Source organism: Schistocerca cancellata, chromosome 5, assembly GCF_023864275.1.
Source record: "Schistocerca cancellata isolate TAMUIC-IGC-003103 chromosome 5, iqSchCanc2.1, whole genome shotgun sequence".
Classification (NCBI taxonomy): Eukaryota; Metazoa; Arthropoda; class Insecta; order Orthoptera; family Acrididae; genus Schistocerca; species Schistocerca cancellata.
Genome location: NC_064630.1, coordinates 198,694,454 through 198,712,337, shown reverse-complemented (window position 1 = coordinate 198,712,337; position 17,884 = coordinate 198,694,454). Strand labels below are relative to the sequence as shown.

Sequence of the window (17,884 nt, the reverse complement as noted above, 5' to 3'; positions counted from 1 at the left end):
ACATAGAACTGCCGAATTAGGGGTACCTTTAAACTTCTTGTTATATTCGAAGATTCATTGCAGTCGTCATATGTGACCATGTGGTGTGAATTCACTAGTACTTTCATTCTCAGTCCGTGCTTCTTTGAAGATGATACACCCCAGAGAGCCTGTCAGGTTTACCGTGACGTCTGCACGTTATCGAGACGTCGTGTGATGTGAATCCATGTGACTTTTGACTCTGGGAATATCTAAAAGAATGCGTTTAGCAGGGACACGTTCGGTCTCTATTTGATGTTGACTCCGGTTTACAGGAAAACGTTGCTCAAATTCCACCGGAACTGATGTAAGAAACAGTTTATCATGTCGTTTTACGGATGTCGCTTCTCGCCGACGTCTCCGGTGCTGGTACTGAACAAATTGTGTACACGCCGGTTGAAAATAAAATCAACATTATGCCTTCCTTTTTCTGTCATGTCCCGTTCCTAATCCAATACATATGGAAACGTTTCTGCACGTCTTTCTTGCATTCAAAGCGTCAGGTAAGCACTTGGTGGCCAAAATTGGAACTTTTTTTTCCAGCGAAATCCGTTCTTCATTAACGCATTAGAATATCTACCAAGTTTCGCTGCCTGACGATAATTACAGCCTTCACTGGACCTTTGCGAATGGCTGCACTTCAATTATAACCGCCTGGTTGCTCAGGTTTTTGGATGTTTTTATTCAGGGCAGTGGCCGAATTGGGAAATGAAAGAATATGAAGGAAGAGGAATAAAAGTCATGAGGAAGAGATAACAATGCTAAGATTCACAAGATGACACGGTCTTTCTTGGCGGGTGCAAGAAAATTCAGAAGACCTGTCGAAAGAAATGGGCAGTGAGATAGCGTACAATATCGATAAAGGCCTAAGCCTAACACAGAAAAGGCGGAGGTGATGAATGGTAGAAAGCAGAATAAGGATTGCAGTGGAATACATGAATTAATTCTTGTAATTAGGAACAGTGGGACTTGCGTTGCAGGCGAACTAAGGACCATATTTAAGGCGTTGTTTTAACTTCACGCTTTGTCCTGTACTTCTCATCTTTTCAATTAATTGTTTTATTTCTTCTGCTGTCTACTTTCCTCTCAGTTCCTCTGTTTCATCTTGGAAATTTTCCACTTCTTTATTTTTTTCTGTGCTTTATTCTGCCTTCAATTTCTCATTTATTTATACCCATTTCGTCCAGATATTCATGTACTTTCCTAACCCAATTGGGCTCTCGTTAATCTTTTAAAACTGTTGTACAGCACTTCGATTCCCTAATTACTTCTGTAGTTTCTACACCTTGTATACTTCGGTGTTACTTCTGAGTTAAATTGTGTCTACTGCTTTTTTGTTTCGTAATATATCTCCCGAACAATTTTTCTTTCCTTCTTCTTCATTTCTTCATTTTGTTTCATGGATTGTAAAACTAGTGTTTCTGATGCGTATGTACATTCTTGTTTAATTACTATATTTTAACAATATTCTTTCTGAGAAAATTTCTTTTGCCTCCTCCATATGACGGATGGTTTCTCCTGGATTGTCTGTTCATCTGAATTTTCCAAGCTTTAGCTTAATTTTAAGTAAGCAGCTTTGTTGTTCTCACTAGCTCTGTATTCTCGAATAAGTCACATATTGCTGATCTTTCTGCTGTAGTCCTGTTTATTTATTTTTGTGCTGTTTTCTCACTTTCTGACCACTGAAAATGCTAAGCAATCATTTTCTACACCATACCTTTTCAAAACCACTTTTTGTACTACTTTTTATGATTGATTTTGCTATTTTCTTCCTCCTGTCTCTGGTCACAGTTTTAAATCACAAGTTGAAAAATGTAGGGGATAGTTTACTTCCTTATCTAACAAATACTTCTGCCCAATATGTTTATTTTTTATGTTAAGAACATGTCCACAGTGAGCTTAATTAGAAGTTCACATAATCTTAAGAAGATCTAAAAGTGATTATCGTCGTTCTAGAGGGGAATTGAATCGAAACGTTTTGTATTTAAGATTTTCTTTTTGAATGCTACTTCAACAATGTGGACAAAAATTTATTTTAAGCAGTAATCCAATAGTTTTTCGTCTTATCCGTGGTTATGAGGGATTGTTATTCATTTTGCACTCCAGTGATCGGGAATCTGTAAAACGATTTTATATAATTTATTCACATGTTTTAAGTACGCGCCATGTGAATAAGGAAAACTATTTAACACAAAACTATTGAAGTGCTTAGCTGTCATTTTCTTTTTATCCGAGTTTTATTCGTGATATTTTTATCACCATTTGCTTCAAGGCAGCGTTATTCCATTTCCTTTTTTTTTTTTTTTTTTTTTTTTTTTAGCGGATTTCAGAGTAAGCCGTCAGTGCATTTGATTTATGCCCCGTTTCTCGAATTTCTCTTATTCATAACTATGAAGGTGGTCTGTAAAGATGCCCTTAAAGGAACGTAATGTTGGGATGTTACGAGGACTGTAAGCCTAGTGCAATAAAAGTCTCATTTACTGACAGTAAATGTAACGTACCTGGTTAATAATTCTATTTCCTTCGTTTAGCGAGCCTGTTCTGAATTTTGGTATCAAGACAAATGGTTGAAGGGGCCGCTGGTATCCTACCTTGGGCTCAGATGTGTTAAAACCGCAAAGAAAGTAATGAAAGCCGATCACGATGAAGAAAAACCAACCAGTGTTGCAATGAAAATGTGCGAATTTTATATGAGATCATATGCGAATTTATGCAAGTTTCATTGTCGAGAAATCACGGATAAAACATTTAGATACTGCAGATACTGATAAATATGTAATTGCTACGTAAGTACGCTAGAGTTCTTTCAACATTCAGGTTGCTTGTAAGTCACTGAAAACGCAGTAGTTGCATTTCCAGAGTTCTGCGCTACCGATTAATTTTGAACTCAACTAAATGGATTTCTACTTGTTGCAATCATTTACGAAAAACTCTCAGCAAAAAGTCTAAAGATCCGCATGTACGTCTATAGTGTCATGGATGTGAAGGCATACAGAATGCGTACATGTGTCGCAATACCGTACGACAGACGCCAACGTGTTAGGCATAACATTCATTCCACGACTGCATAAAAATTCATATTTTGAGATGAGGTGGTATACCATGATGATCGTGGAGAAAAATCCTAAATTAATGAGTAACGTAGGAAACGGAGAATTTTTATTTGTATGGATGGATCCTCATTTGCTCCCGAAAAAATTCAAGTATGGAATAATATGAAATGGCGACGCAAACAGAAATATTGCGAAACTGACGTTTTATACTTAAAGAATGGCTCGTGTTAAGCAGGAGCTTACAGCCCTATCTGGCATTTGCAAATTCCGCGTCCATTCCGACGCGCTGTGGAAGTCTAATTGAAGGAAATTAATTTCAATAATCTAACGATTTGTTTTATATGATACCCAGTATTAAACGATTAAAGCGATTGTGTCCAGCATAATTACAGTTTCATTAGTTTATTATTGGGAATAATTTCCTCTGAGTAGCTGCAGAAGTTTTTTACCTGACTCTGTAGAACACTGTACACGTCATGGCTGAACACAGCGAAAGACGGATTACAACTATGCACGTGCACTGATCACGACCTGAATTTTATTTTGGCCGTTGATAAGTACATAATTCACGCAACTAATGTTGACGCACTGAATATTTCATAACCGGTTAAAAAAAACCATGCGTGATAATACCAGAAGGGGCAAATATTCTGTTATATGCCGTTGGTGGGGAGGCTTGCGTGCCTCAGCGATACAGATGGCCGTACCGTAGGTGCAACCACAACGGAGGGGTATCTGTTGAGAGGCCAGACAAACGTGTGGTTCCTGAAGAGGGGCAGCAGCCTTTTCAGTAGTTGCAGGGGCAACAGTCTGGATGACTGACTGATCTGGCCTTGTAACAATAACCAAAACGGCCTTGCTGTTCTGGTACTGCGAACGGCTGAAAGCAAGGGGAAACTACAGCCGTAATTTTTCCCGAGGGCATGCAGCTTTACTGTATGGTTAAATGATGATGGCGTCCTCTTGGGTAAATTATTCCGGAGGTAAAATAGTCTCCCATTCGGATCTCCGGGCGGGGACTACTCAAGAGGACGTTGTTACCAGGAGAAAGAAAACTGGCGTTCTACGGATCGGAGCGTGGAATGTCAGATCCCTTAACCGAGCAGGTAGGTTAGAAAATTTAAAAAGAGAAGTGGATAGCTTAAAGTTAGATATAGTGGGAATTAGTGAAGTTCGGTGGCAGGAGGAACAAGACTTTTGGTAAGGTGAATACAGGGTTATAAATACGAAATCAAATAGAGGTAATGCAGGAGTAGGTTTAAAAATGCATAAAAAAATTGGCGTGCGGGTAAGCTACTACAAAGAGCATAGTGAACGCATTATTGTGGCCAAGATAGACACGAAGCCCACGCCTACTACAGTAGTACAAGTTTATATGCCAACTAGCTCTGCAGATGATGAAGAAATTGATGAAATGTATGATGAGATAAAAGAAATTATTCAGATAGTGAAGGGTGACGAAAATTTAATAGTCATGGGTGACTGGAATTCGGTAGTAGGAAAAGGGAGAGAAGTAAACGTAGTAGGTGAATATGGATTGGGGCTAAGAAATGAAAGAGGAAGCCGTCTGGTAGAATTTTGCACAGAGCACAACTTAATCATAGCTAACAATTGGTTCAAGAATCATAAAAGAAGGCTGTATACATGGAACAAGCTTGGAGATACTGACAGGTTTTAGGTAGATTATATAATGGTAAGACAGAGATTTAGGAACCAGGTTTTAAATTGTAAGACATTTCCAGGGCAGATGTGGACTCTGACCACAATCTATTGGTTATGATCTGTAGATTAAAACTGAAGAAACTACAAAAAGGTGGGAATTTAAGGAGATGGGACCTGGATAAACTGACTAAGCCAGAGGTTGTACAGAGTTTCAGGGAGAGCATAAGAGAACAATTGACAGCAGTGGGGGAAAGAAGTACAGTAGAAGAAGAATGGGTAGCTTGAGGGATGAAGTAGTGAAGGCAGCAGAAGATCGAGTAGGTAAAAAGACGAGGTCTAGTAGAAATCCTTGGGTAACAGAAGAAATATTGAATTTAATTGATGAAAGGAGAAAATACAAAAATGCAGTAAATGAAGCAGGCAAAAAGGAATACAAACGTCTCAAAAATGAGATCGACAGGAAGTGCAAAATGGCTAAGCAGGGATGGCTAGAGGACAAATGTAAGGATGTAGAGGCTTATCTCACTAGGGGTAAGATAGATACTGGCTACAGGAAAATTAAAGAGACCTTTGGAGAAAAGAGAACCACTTGTATGAATATCAAGAGCTCAGATGGAAACCCAGTTCTAACGAAAGAAGGGAAAGCAGAAAGATAGGAGTATATAGAGGGTCTATACAAGGGCGACGTACTTGAGAACAATATTATAGAAATGGAAGAGAATGTAGATGAAGATGAAATGGGAGATACGATACTGCGTGAAGAGTTTGACAGAGCACTGAAAGACCTGAGCCGAAACAAGGCCCCGGGAGTAGACAACATTCCATTAGAACTACTGACGGCTTTGGGAGAGCCAGTCCTGACAAAATTCTACCATCTGGTGAGAAGGATGTTTGAGACAGGCGAAGTACTCTCAGACTTCAAGAAGAATATAATAATTCCAATCCCAAAGAAAGTAGGTGTTGACAGATGTGAAAATTACCGAACTATCAGTTTAATAAGTCACAGCTGAAAAATACTAACACGAATTATTTACAGACGAATGGAAAAACTGGTAGAAGCCGACATCGAGGAAGATCAGTTTGTATTCCGTAGAAATACTGGAACACGCGAGGCAATACCGATCTTACGACTTATCTTAGAAGAAAGATTAAGGAAAGGCAAACCTACGTTTCTAGCATTTGTAGACTTAGAGAAAGCTTTTGACAATGTTTGAAGAATTTCGTTGCGGTACAATACTCTACAATTTGTCCAACCAATCGAAAAAGAAATTGCAGTGTTTTGAAAACGATTCCACGGAGTAAATTGTCATTTGAGTTACTTTGTCGCCCAATACCGTGTGTCAACTTACGACAGTTTATTCTCGTAGAGGAACTGTTCAGGCATTAGTCTGAAATTATGGTAGGGGAAGCCGAGAATACCTAGTTCTCACGTAGAGATTAGAATGCTAAGCTGCTGAAAAGTCTCTGCCACTCGGTCACTCCAGTAACAGAAGTGTTAAGCCCTATCGGTGTCAATCCCTAACTGAGAGAAAGACGTGCAGTGCTGCAGTAGTGCACGCGGCTTTTATTGTGTTCAGTTCTGGAGTATCAACGCACGGCGCCGACGTATCGGGGCTATTTGCAACCAGTAGTCACGGCGAGGCCATTCGGCGGTGCTTAGGCTGAGCGCTATTTGTCGGACAGGCTAATTTGCACGGCCGGAACACGGGGGGCGACGCGGGCGTCGAACGAGTGTCGTACTGGCAGCGGACAGCGCCGCCCCCGCCCCCGCCCACACACGGCAGCCCCCTTCCCTTCCACCCGCTGTCCCCTCCAGCACGCCACTCCCACCACCCCACGTGCTCGCGAGCTCGCTTGCTTGAGCACAGAACAAAAGCGGAAAAGATAAACCACGACGGCCTTCTTTAGTGTGTACATGGCGTGACAAGAAGACCTATTCAGTTCAACAGATTATCACGATGTGTAATGCCCGGCGACTAATACACTGAATTAAAAAATAATTTTTATTAATCTGAACACGGCTCTTCAATGAACTGAAATCAGTAATCGATCTTGACCTAGGACTTTATCCACACATTTTAACATAACATATCGCCTGCCTTCCGACTTGACAATGTCAAGTGACAGCACAATTATTGTTTCATACCATTTATCTATGATTGGTAAACAAACGACGTTTTCTAATAAAATGCCTTTGCCCAACACAGAGATATCATGGATGTAGCCGGAATATTGCTATTTATAAGAAATACAGTACAGCCATTTAGAAGGCGTGCTTTGAAGTTTACTTTATCTGTAGCGATCCTGTAAACGATCGGTTACCAATGTTGAGAGAAAAATAGGTAAAACTGGACGACAATCTGAAATGAAGTATTTGTATCAGTGACTTTTAATGGTTCAAATGGCTCTGAGCACTATGGGACAGCTGAGGTCATCCGTCCCCTAGAACTTAGAACTATTTAAACCTAACTAACCTAAGGACATCACACACAGCCATGCCCGAGGCAGGATTCGAACCTGCGACCGTAGCGGTCGTGCGGTTCCAGACTGAAGCGCCTAGAACCGCTCGGCCACTCCGGCCGGCTGACTTTTAATACTGACTAGTTTAAAAGAGGCGTCATACTGAACATTAAACAATTCATCCTCTTCGTTAACAACGATTAAGAAAATGGCTATTCAATTTAAGCCTCATTAGTCACAATCACTTGAGACGCTCATTCTTGGTTGCTACAAAGAGTCATCATGCGGCACTCAGCAATATTTGATAGAATTTTACTACTGCCTGGCGGCAGAAAGCATCCACGATTTCCAACGTGGATCGCTATTTGCTCGTGTTAATCAAAGCACGATCGCGGTCCATCGATACGTTTATTCTGTCTGATAATCTCTTAGTGGAAAGTTAATTATAAGCGTCTGTACATCTGTGTGCGTAGCAATGAATGAGAAGTTTCCTGGCGTCTTTTACATTGCCCAACGATTTACCTGTTTTCTAAGACGAAAAGTAATCAAGGTTGATGATAATTTGCTTCAAATCGAAAATCTGTGGAGCTTCCAGACACCTCTTTAGAGAGAATAGTTGATTTTCATGAAACTAATGAGGAAATGCTTGGATAATATCATTTTTTCATAATTTGTCAAACACCATTTGGTTGCTCTAAGGAAAGGCAAACCTACGTACCTAGCATTTGTAGACTTAGAGAAAGCTTTTGACAACATTGACTGGAAAATTCTCTTCCAAATTCTGAAGGTGGCAGGGGTAAAATACAGGGAGCGAAAGGCTATTTACAATTTGTACAGAAACCAGATGGCAGTTATAAGAGTCGAGGGACATCAAAGGGAAGTAGTGGTTGGGAAGGGAGTGAGACAGGGTTGTAGCCTTTCCCCGATGTTATTCAATCTGTGTATTGAGCAAGCAGTGAAGGAAACAAAAGAAAAATTCGGAGTAGGTATTAAAATCCATGGAGAAGAAATAAAAACTTTGAGGTTTGCCGATGACATTGTAATTCTGTCAGAGACAGCAAAGGACTTGGAAGAGCAGTTGAACGGAATGGATAGTGGCTTGAAGGTAGGATATAAGATGAACATCAAGAAAAGCAAAACGAGGATAATGGAATGTAGTCGAATTAAGTCGGGTGATGCTGAGGGAATTAGATTAGGAAATGAGACACTTAAAGTAGTAAAGGAGTTTTGCTATTTGGGGAGCAAAAAAGTGATGATGGTCGAAGTAGAGAGGATATAAAATGTAGACTGGCAGTGGCAAGGAAAGCATTTCTGAAGAAGAGAAACTTGTTAACATCGAGTATAGATTTAAGTGTCAGGAAGTCGTTTCTGAAATTATTTGTATGGAGTGTAGCCATGTATGGAAGTGAAACATGGACGATAAATAGTTTGGACAGGAAGAGAATAGAAGCTTTCGAAATGTGGTGCTACAGAAGAATGCTGAAGATTAGATGGGTTGATCACATAACTAATGAGGAGATACTGAATAGGATTGGGGAGAAGAGAAGTTTGTGGCACAACTTGACTAGAAGAAGGGATCGGTTGGTAGGACATGTTCTGAGGCATCAAGGGATCACCAATTTAGTATTGGAGGGCAGCGTGGAGGCTAAAAATCGTAGACGGAGACCAAGAGATGAATACACTAAGCAGATTCAGAAGGATGTAGGTTGCAGTAGGTACTGGGAGATGGAGAAGCTTGCACAGGATAGAGTAGCATGGAGAGCTGCATCAAACCAGTCTCAGGACTGAAGACCACAACAACAACAACAACAACAACAAGTAGTATAGTGAAACATACTTCATGTACTCCTGTGTTCCTACCTAAATCCGTAGGGTGTGTAGACATTTGACGGGAGGAATGTTATCCAGGCAACATAAGGAGACGCTGCCTGAAGTATTGCTTAACCGATGCCGTGATGATACAAGCGATTGATGGAATTTTTTCTGCGAAAATTAACTGGAGTAAAAATATGGACAATCTCAGTGTGGTGTTGAGAATGATAAGCAGAAACTGTAGCATATCGGCGGGAATTAGTAGCCTATACTTAGTATGCGACAAGAATGTTAAAAAGAAAGACGGGATGCTTTCAAAACAATACTTTATGTCCACAGTACCACAAGCGGCCTACAAATAAACGATTATCGAATAAGAGACATGTGCATTTTTATGAATGTGTCAGATACAAATATTTTCCAAAAATTGCGATCTGTCCCGTCTATACGTCAACGTTTGTAAACTGGAAGTGTTTCAAATACGGTTTATTTCCTTTCCAGTCTGTCTTTGTAGCCTGTCTTCCCCTGCTATGCCTTGCTGAGATTTCTATTTACACGAAACATCTGATCCATTCGCTACTGTTCATTTTCATGTGCAAAGAAGCTTCTTATACTTTATCTTACTTACCAGCTTATCGCATGCTGATCCACATTTAAAGTAATGGTTAAACGCTGTGATTCTAGGGTGTTTTGTTTCTAATGCGCGGCTACATTTTAAGCTGAGCAGTTTTATTGCACCGTTATTTCCTTGACGGTCTTCAGCATTGATAGCCTCTGTCTAGGGCACCCACCCCCAGCCGTTAAAAATTATTGTCAGTGGAAGAGGGCCAAAAATTTATTTTACGTGATTGCCAATGGAATATTTGACATATGTGCAGCGGGTAGCACAAAATTATTGTACTTCTGAATGACCATACGAGTAATAGGTTTTCTTCAGTTTCAAACGACATTCATTTCAAAGCTGTCGCATGGTGCTTTCTGCAGGAATATTTTGATTGGTAATTAATTCTCTATATATGTCGTGGAACATGATGAATACTCCACAGTAGTAATTAAGAAATTGCCACGAAAATTTGCTATAATATGATAATTGGTACACAGATTTGATGTATAATGAAATAAATTTGTTACTTAGTACAGAAAAACGTACTCAAGATAATAAATTTCTAGAGGCATGTATTACAGGAAGGAGGATGAAGAATATTACGTCGTAATAATGTGTCTATAGTACAGTACATTATTAACTTGATGCGGTACGCTACAATGGTTTGGAGGGTCCTAACACCCCGCAGATATCTACAGAGGCCTGTAGGTTCTTCATCAAAAGTCCACGTCAGCCGTACCCTTACAAAATTGAACAATGGTCGTTGCATGTAGGTGGATAGGCAGCGAACGACTAAAAGTGCTTATGACGCCTCCACAACCCCTCTTGTCCGCGCCGTCAGTAATTAATAGAGATGTCCGAATTCGATTTTTAGCTCGTCTCCTCTGCTAGTCAATACATTTTCAAAGGACGTAAGAGACCTAATCGGGGCAGGGTAGCCTCGAGAAGAAAGTGGACGCATCGGACACATTTATTTCCGTTGAGGGCAAATAGCACATACCGACTCATGGGAGGATTTCGCCACGTTTTAGCCCATATGAGCGACCATAGGATACAATGTTGAAAGATATTTCGAACTAGTAGATTTTAAAAATAGGTTTAACATTGCTTTGTCTGTTGGTCAAGATAATGAGGAATCCGAGAAGGACGTGATCTATATGATCTTCTTGGAATTTCATGTCACCACGTGCAGAAAGACGTAAGTCGCACGCTTTTGGGTAGAGAGGTACTGATAATCTATCGACACTAGCTCCTCAAATACGGCGTCAACATAATTTTATTGTTTGCAGATATTCTTTCCATATAAGCCGCACAGAATAGCTAAAATGATCGTGCGTCGAGAAACGATGTTTCCGTTTTAGTAGACGGAAACTGAATACACAACTATGAAGGATAATATCTAGCAAAAATAATGGGTACAATTAAATACCATACAAAAAACAGCAGTAGGGGATTAGGTGAACAAGCCTAAATCTATAAAATATTTATGGTGGTATGGTGATGTGTGTGCCCATTGTCACTGATCGACTATTTTAAGCGACAAACATGTCTTCTAACATAGCTCCGTAGCCAAGCACGTATAAGATACATGGGTAAAGCAAAAAATATTATTTACATTGTGAAATATGTATACTTCTTGCACTGCTACGAAGGTCAATATAAAATGAGGGACAGACGGTTATCGCAGCAGGAAGAAAAATCGTTAGCCTATTTGAAGTTACGGATTTATTTAGGAGTGATAAGTGCAATAGAACCAAGAAAGATGAACTTGAATTTTAGTTTGTTTCAAACCTTAAATAATTAGCAGGAGACAGTTGCATCGTAGCAGTTTGGGATGGTGTTGCAGCAGTGTAAAAATGGCAGAGGTATTCGGCGGCTGTGGAAAAGAGTTGTTTCCTTTGTCACCTATTTTCTCTGAGAATTTTTAGGCAAGAGAAGCAGGGATATCCTTATTGCGTTCAAGAAATTCATCTCAGTTTCCTGTACAGAATAGCTGAAGATTCATCCTCGTCGGTAATCGCAGTTATACCATTTGGTCCTCTATAAACAATGTTACGGCGTTTCTGTACGCAGAGTCACTGAAATAATTCATGATCTGAATGAAAATAGCCTAAACCTTTCCGACGCATAACATTTGATACCTTCGCGCCGTGATTATATCCGTGCGTTGAACCCGGTGGCAAATAAAACTTAGAACTGAGTTAAGCCTAATCAGCTTGAACTTTCTTGGTATTCTGTGTGCGAACTAGTTGTAATACCACAATTACTCATTGCTTATCTACTGTTTTATTTTAAATTACTGATCTCACATCGTGCGCGGACGTGGTAAAACTACATTTTCTGTCTCCCAAATCTCATTGCGCAGTAATAATTATTTTTGTCTTTTCTGCAACACCGTATTACTCGAAAACAAAAGTCAACTGTTCGAAATTTTTTTAAAAAAAGAAACATATTTCCTTTTTAAATGATTATTATTCGTCATGGAGACAATATCTTTATGTATAGTTCATTGTTCTCGACTTACTTTTTGATATATAGAAAATGTAATTATACCGCGCTTTGAGTACAATGACGGCGTTATGAAGGATTTTAGAGTTCTTTCAAATGAATAAGGTTTTAGGTACAGACTCAGAACTTCGCAGGGGTATTTAAAGAAATGCATTTATCCGAAAATTCACTTAATCCAGCAACAGTAACACTATTTGTACACGAACGTTTCACTTTTGGTTTGTAAACAGCATTCAAACTAGTTTTAAAAGTTTGCTAAGCTTTTGAAGACTGCATTTCGTCCAAATATTGTCTCATTTATTCTAGTTTTAATTGGAACAGTTTTAAGATATTTGGTACTTTTTACCTCATAGCAGAGTATTTCAATTCATTCTGGACTTGCATACCACAACTTCAAAGTAGTAAAGAGCACTGGGGAATCGTCAATACCAATATGCTGTATTGATAGTCAAAGGAGATAAATGAGTCACATATAAACCTTTTGATCCACAATACCAGATGCAATTGACAGAGACAGTCAGTGGCATTTATAATATGTCAGACAGCGGACGTATATACCGCTCACCACTAAAGTGAAACGAATTCTTTACTGTAGAATAATTAACCAGATGCAGTGCTCGGTCTGCGACAGTACGAGTACGACGTAGCGACATCGGGAGACAGCAATGTCTTCTGAAACTTCCAGGCCGTTTAGAGAGCCGTTTCATTTTAAGGAATATCAGTTGCTGTAGAATTAATCGTATCGTAACAAATAAATAAGTGATATATTTATGAAAGCCCATATATGCAATTTCCTTGTATACTTGGCTTCATTTTTGCAGCAACTTAAGGTAGAAGTAACTAATCACACTAAAACACCAAAGAATTATCAGCTACAAAGTTTCCAAAATTAACCTACTGCTCTTGTGAACTACAGTACCTCATTCACGTGTGCGTATAAAATAATTTTCAAACTCTTTACTTATGTTACTCTTAAATCAAACTCTTCTTAAGGCCCAGAATGTAGTGTATATTTATTAGACGATCAGAAATTCACGAGAAATGTATAGCTTCAAAAATAACTGAATACCTGTAGAACATGAGTGAGAAGCGAAATATCAATAACAATTTACAAACGAAGTTGAAGCAATTATTTTTCCAAGATGCTTTCGTTCTCCATCAAATTGCACATTTTGGTACAAACGAAACAGAACCACACGTCATCAAGCAGAAATTACAACAGGACACACACACACACACACACGCACACACACACACACATATATATATATATATATATATATATATATATATATATATATATATATATATATAAGAGCAAAAACTAAACTGAAGCTCTGAGTGGTTTTTGATTCTGTTACTAATATCTTATCTTGTCCTTAGAGTCACCTGTTGGTAGGAACGAGCAGACCTTTCAAAGAGTGCATTATAGGAGTTGTAATACAATCTGGTTTAATAAAAACGAAATTTCGCAGGAAAAAGGAGTGTGTTGCAAAGCAAACAACGACAAATCAGATTACACAGTCTATAATTGTCCTACTTGATAGGTAAAGTGCCATGAATGTCATTGAAAATGACAAGAAAGTGCATCTTAGTACGAAAACAGTTCTAAAAGAAATATTTCATTTAAACTTCAGTTTCGTAGCAGAAACTATAGTTCAGAAAGTAGATGGGTAACTTGTAACTACGCACTACTACACCACTCTCTGAGAAGCAGGTGGCCGCAGTAACAGTGAGGATTGGCAGTAGGAAATCGTCTTAGAAATCGCCACTTATTTTTTTCCTGCCTATGACCAGTAAAGATGGAGTGGTTTTATGTAATAATCATTGCTGTCTATTAACGCAATGCAATTTTCACAGTATTTAAGATTTTTGAGATCCTGTTCGACAGACAAGTGATTGAGTGAGTTACGTGCTGGATTACCTAGTAGCAGAGTGAAGAAAAAAAAAAGCAGAACAGTTCATTACATACTGTTGAATCATTTTACTTAGCCCCTCAAAAAGGATAACGCATATAAAATACTCCTATTGCAGTTTCATTGATGCTTTCGTTATTTTTAATAACATCGTAACATCTGCAAATAAAACGCAGAAAATCTAATAAAGAGTACCCTCGGTCAGCGTAGCGTTACCGTAATTCTGTTTCCCGCGCATTCAGTAGTCACATCAGAAAATGAAAATGGTGATAAATTTTAAATTAAGAAGCATTACCCTTCTTTGTTTCGTATGATGTTTAGCTTCCTGTTCATTCCATTGCAACCAAGGGAAAAGTGACATTTACGCAGCGCATTAGTAATGAGAACGACGTTCACTGTACTCCACATTAAACTGTGCTCCATTAATACTGACCACTGATTCTGTACACCACTTTGCGAGCTGCAAATTCTCTAGTGATTTCGTAGGCAATAAAATTATTTCTAGTTTCATTTTGAGGGGTTGTCTGAAAGACGATGCTAGTCAAATGACCCAGAAGGACATGTCAGTCAAGTAACTATTACAGGACATGTCTGAAAATTGCAAATTAAAAACTGGAATAGGCTGTGAAATCAAAATAGTACTTCCATAAACGTGATATATTCTATTCTTAAACGATTTCGAAATACCTATGTTTTCCGTCAAGTTAATGTCATTTCTTCCCATGATATTTCGACAATTTCCCGTTCACAATTGACTGAAGCGTAAGCAAAAAGCAGTGAAGTACGCGCTGACGTAAAGAACTAAGCAGGTTGTCAACGTACCGTAGAAATAAAACAATAGCAGTAAGCCGGCTGCCACGCGGTTTGAGGCGTCATGTCACGGACTGCGCGGCCCCTCCCGTCGGAGGTTCGAGTCCTGCCTCGGGCATGGGTGTGTGTGTTGTTATTAGCATAAGTTAGTTTAAGTAGTGTGTAATTCTAGTGACCGGTGACCTGAGCAGTTTGGTCGCTCAGGATTCCACACACATTTTAAGCCGGCTGCAAACGCGAAATTTACAAATGATTAATTTCGTCGAGGAAGCCTGAAAGATTTTCTTCGTTTAATTTTTTTTTTACGACGGTAGGCTAATCATTAAACCATGTCAACATGCAATAACCGTTTCGAGCACCCAATTGTCACTATTAGACAGTCTAAAACCACATGCTGGGAGCGATGACTTAACTTTCCCACACCCAAGTATGGTACTTACACCTTGACAACGCAAAGGTAAAGTTATGCCACTGCTTGCGCTCGGAACCGGTTACTGCACTTTGAAATGGTTTTGCGATTGTTGGAGCAAAAAAGAAGCAAAAAGACAAAAAGACAGAGACAAGAAGATAAGCAGTCAAGAACAAAATCTGTAGCGACAATATGCAATTTTTTTCAAATGCTAAGGGATCATGTCAAACTCTAAACTGGTCGTTAATTGTGACACAGGCGTAATGTCGAGTGGTATGGGATCTGGAGGGACTATTGCAGTTGTAATTTGCTCGTCTTGGGGCAGAACAGTGAAAATCGTATTTCCACAATTTCACAGGAGCGAGATGTATATTCTCCTGCCCGATGGCTATATTTGTTGATGTAAAAACCATATGTAAAGACTACCTTCCTGGTTAAAAATAATCAAAATGGGCTTATACACTTCTCAAAAGAAGTTCTCATTATTCCGGGTAAGGGTGTGACACTATTACATTTCTGACTTTTTAAATTCAATCCCTTAGAAATGTTTGGAGAAAGCATGTGTTGTAAAATCAGTTGCTTTGTTTGCTGTAAAATAATATTTGCTCATTCCGGTACGGATTTCCTTCATTTATTTTGTAAGCGATGCGTTACGGAAAAAATTTCCCTCTCTCAAGCGCGATTGTCATGTATTATGATCTTTTTAGGCGTGTTGTTTGCGACTAGTGAAATGTTACATTATTCTGGTTCCTTTACTGTAACATAAACACGTGCAGTTTGGTAATTACTATGTCTCTACTGTAATATATAAATAGGCGGAATTGTTTATGTATTACATTGAAGGCACTGAAGGGGCGCACCCATCTAAAAAATCATGCCTAAAATCTCATAGCACTTGATAGAGAGAATTATTTTTCCAAAACACATGACACAGAAAATGTATAAAACAAAATAGTGACTCTCAGCAGCAAACGTTATTTTACAGATTTTCTTCTGTCAGGTACCAAAGTAGTCCAAAATTTCTGAAATGACAACATTTCCTGCGTAGATTGTAATTACTGTTTACTGCCGTCATGACACTGTGACGTTGGTGGACCTGCAGAAACTACTGCTACTTTCGAACTGTCTTCATACGAATTTTACGTACGGCTACTTGTCGTATGTCTCGCCAGTATATGCGGCTGGCTGGACAGCTTGGTGGCACGTCCTCACGCAACACAAGTACCGCTTGAAAGAAGCATAATAGCCGAAGCTGATCAATACTAGAATATAAACAGTGGAAATGTATATTTTTTGTCTACATGGGGAATGCAGCGACGCTTCAATGAATCTAAAAGTGCTTGTGTCACGTATCTAAGTGCGGGACAGACGCCATAAATTACAAAACAAAAAGTAGTTGTAATAGTAATCAAAATGCACTAGATAAAAATGTTATACGGATGAAGGTGTAAATATATTAGACCAGTTCAAGCTGGATGGAAGTCCGAAACGCATTCTGCTCCCTAATAAATCTATAAAAAAGTGGCTGCTTGTCGTTCTCATTCAAGTAATACAGAGCCTATGAGCTCGATCGCCATGAATGTGGATGATCTGATGTCCGTGCAGCTATTTTATAAAAACTGGAGCGTCATTTTGTGATATTTAGGGTTTATAGCCTTTCGTCTGAAGAAGAGCGAATTAGGCTCTTAGTGGAGCGATAGGGGGCGCAGCGAGCGAGTGGTGTACTATTAGAGACAGAGAGGCAGATGCGGTACTCACTGGCGGCGAGGCGCTCGCGCCAGGCGATGGGGTTGCTGACGAGGCCCTGCAGGCCGGGCCAGTAGATGGCGGAGCGCGACGTGAGCTCGGCCAGCGGGTGGTGGTGCTTGGCGGCGGCGGCGGCGGCCGCGGCCACGTGCGGCTGGTGCTGCTGCTGGTGGTGGTGCTGCTGCTGCTGCTGGTGGTGGAAGTAGGACGCCGCCGCCATGCCCGCCGCAGCCGCCATGCCCGCCGCCGCCGCGAAGGCCGCCGCGGACCGCGGCGCCGGCCCGCCGCCCACGCCCCCGGCGGTCACCGGCGCCGGCCGGCTCAGGATGTGGTCGATGCCGTGTGGGTTGCCTCCCGCGCCGCCCCCGCTGCTGCCGCCACCGCTGCCACTCGTCGTCGAGCCGTTGGGGCTGCCCTTGCCGCTGCCGGGGCTCGGGCTGGGGGCGGCGTACGTGGGCGCCGGCTGCTGTTGCTGCTGCTGCTGTTGCTGGTGCTGCTGTTGGTGATGGTGGAAGAGCGCGGCGGACTTCATCTCCGCCATGGAGTGCAGCGCGGCCAGCGGCTGGTTGCCCAGCACGAAGCCGGCCTGCGCGCCGCCGCCCCCGCCGCCCCCGGGCCCGGGGCCGCCCGCGCCCACGGGCCGCTCCATATTGAGGTTGAGGAAGGAGAGCACGGACGGCGAGGGCACGATGGGCCCGCCGCAGTGGGCGCCGCCGTTGCTGAAGTCGAGCATGCCGGCGCCGTGCTGGTGCAGGTGGTGGTCGAGCAGCGCCGCCGTCGGCGAGTGCGCCTGCGGGGGCGTCGGCGGCGGCGAGGGCGACAGCGACGAGCGCGACGTCCCCTGGGAGTCGTCGGTCGGCGGCTGCAGGTCCCGTGGAGAAGCCGT

General features: G+C 41.0%; 1 protein-coding gene across 1 annotated transcript in view; it reads right to left on the bottom strand.

The window, feature by feature from the left end:
• Positions 1–17,731, bottom strand: part of LOC126187690 (homeobox protein Nkx-6.2-like) — a 246,960-nt gene extending 229,229 nt beyond the window's left edge. Inside the window, exon 1 of the mRNA XM_049928930.1 lies at positions 17,011–17,731. Within this exon, the coding sequence (XP_049784887.1) occupies positions 17,011–17,731 (721 nt within the window). The remainder of the gene's footprint in view (positions 1–17,010) is intronic.
• Between the last annotated feature and the right edge of the window lie 153 nt (positions 17,732–17,884).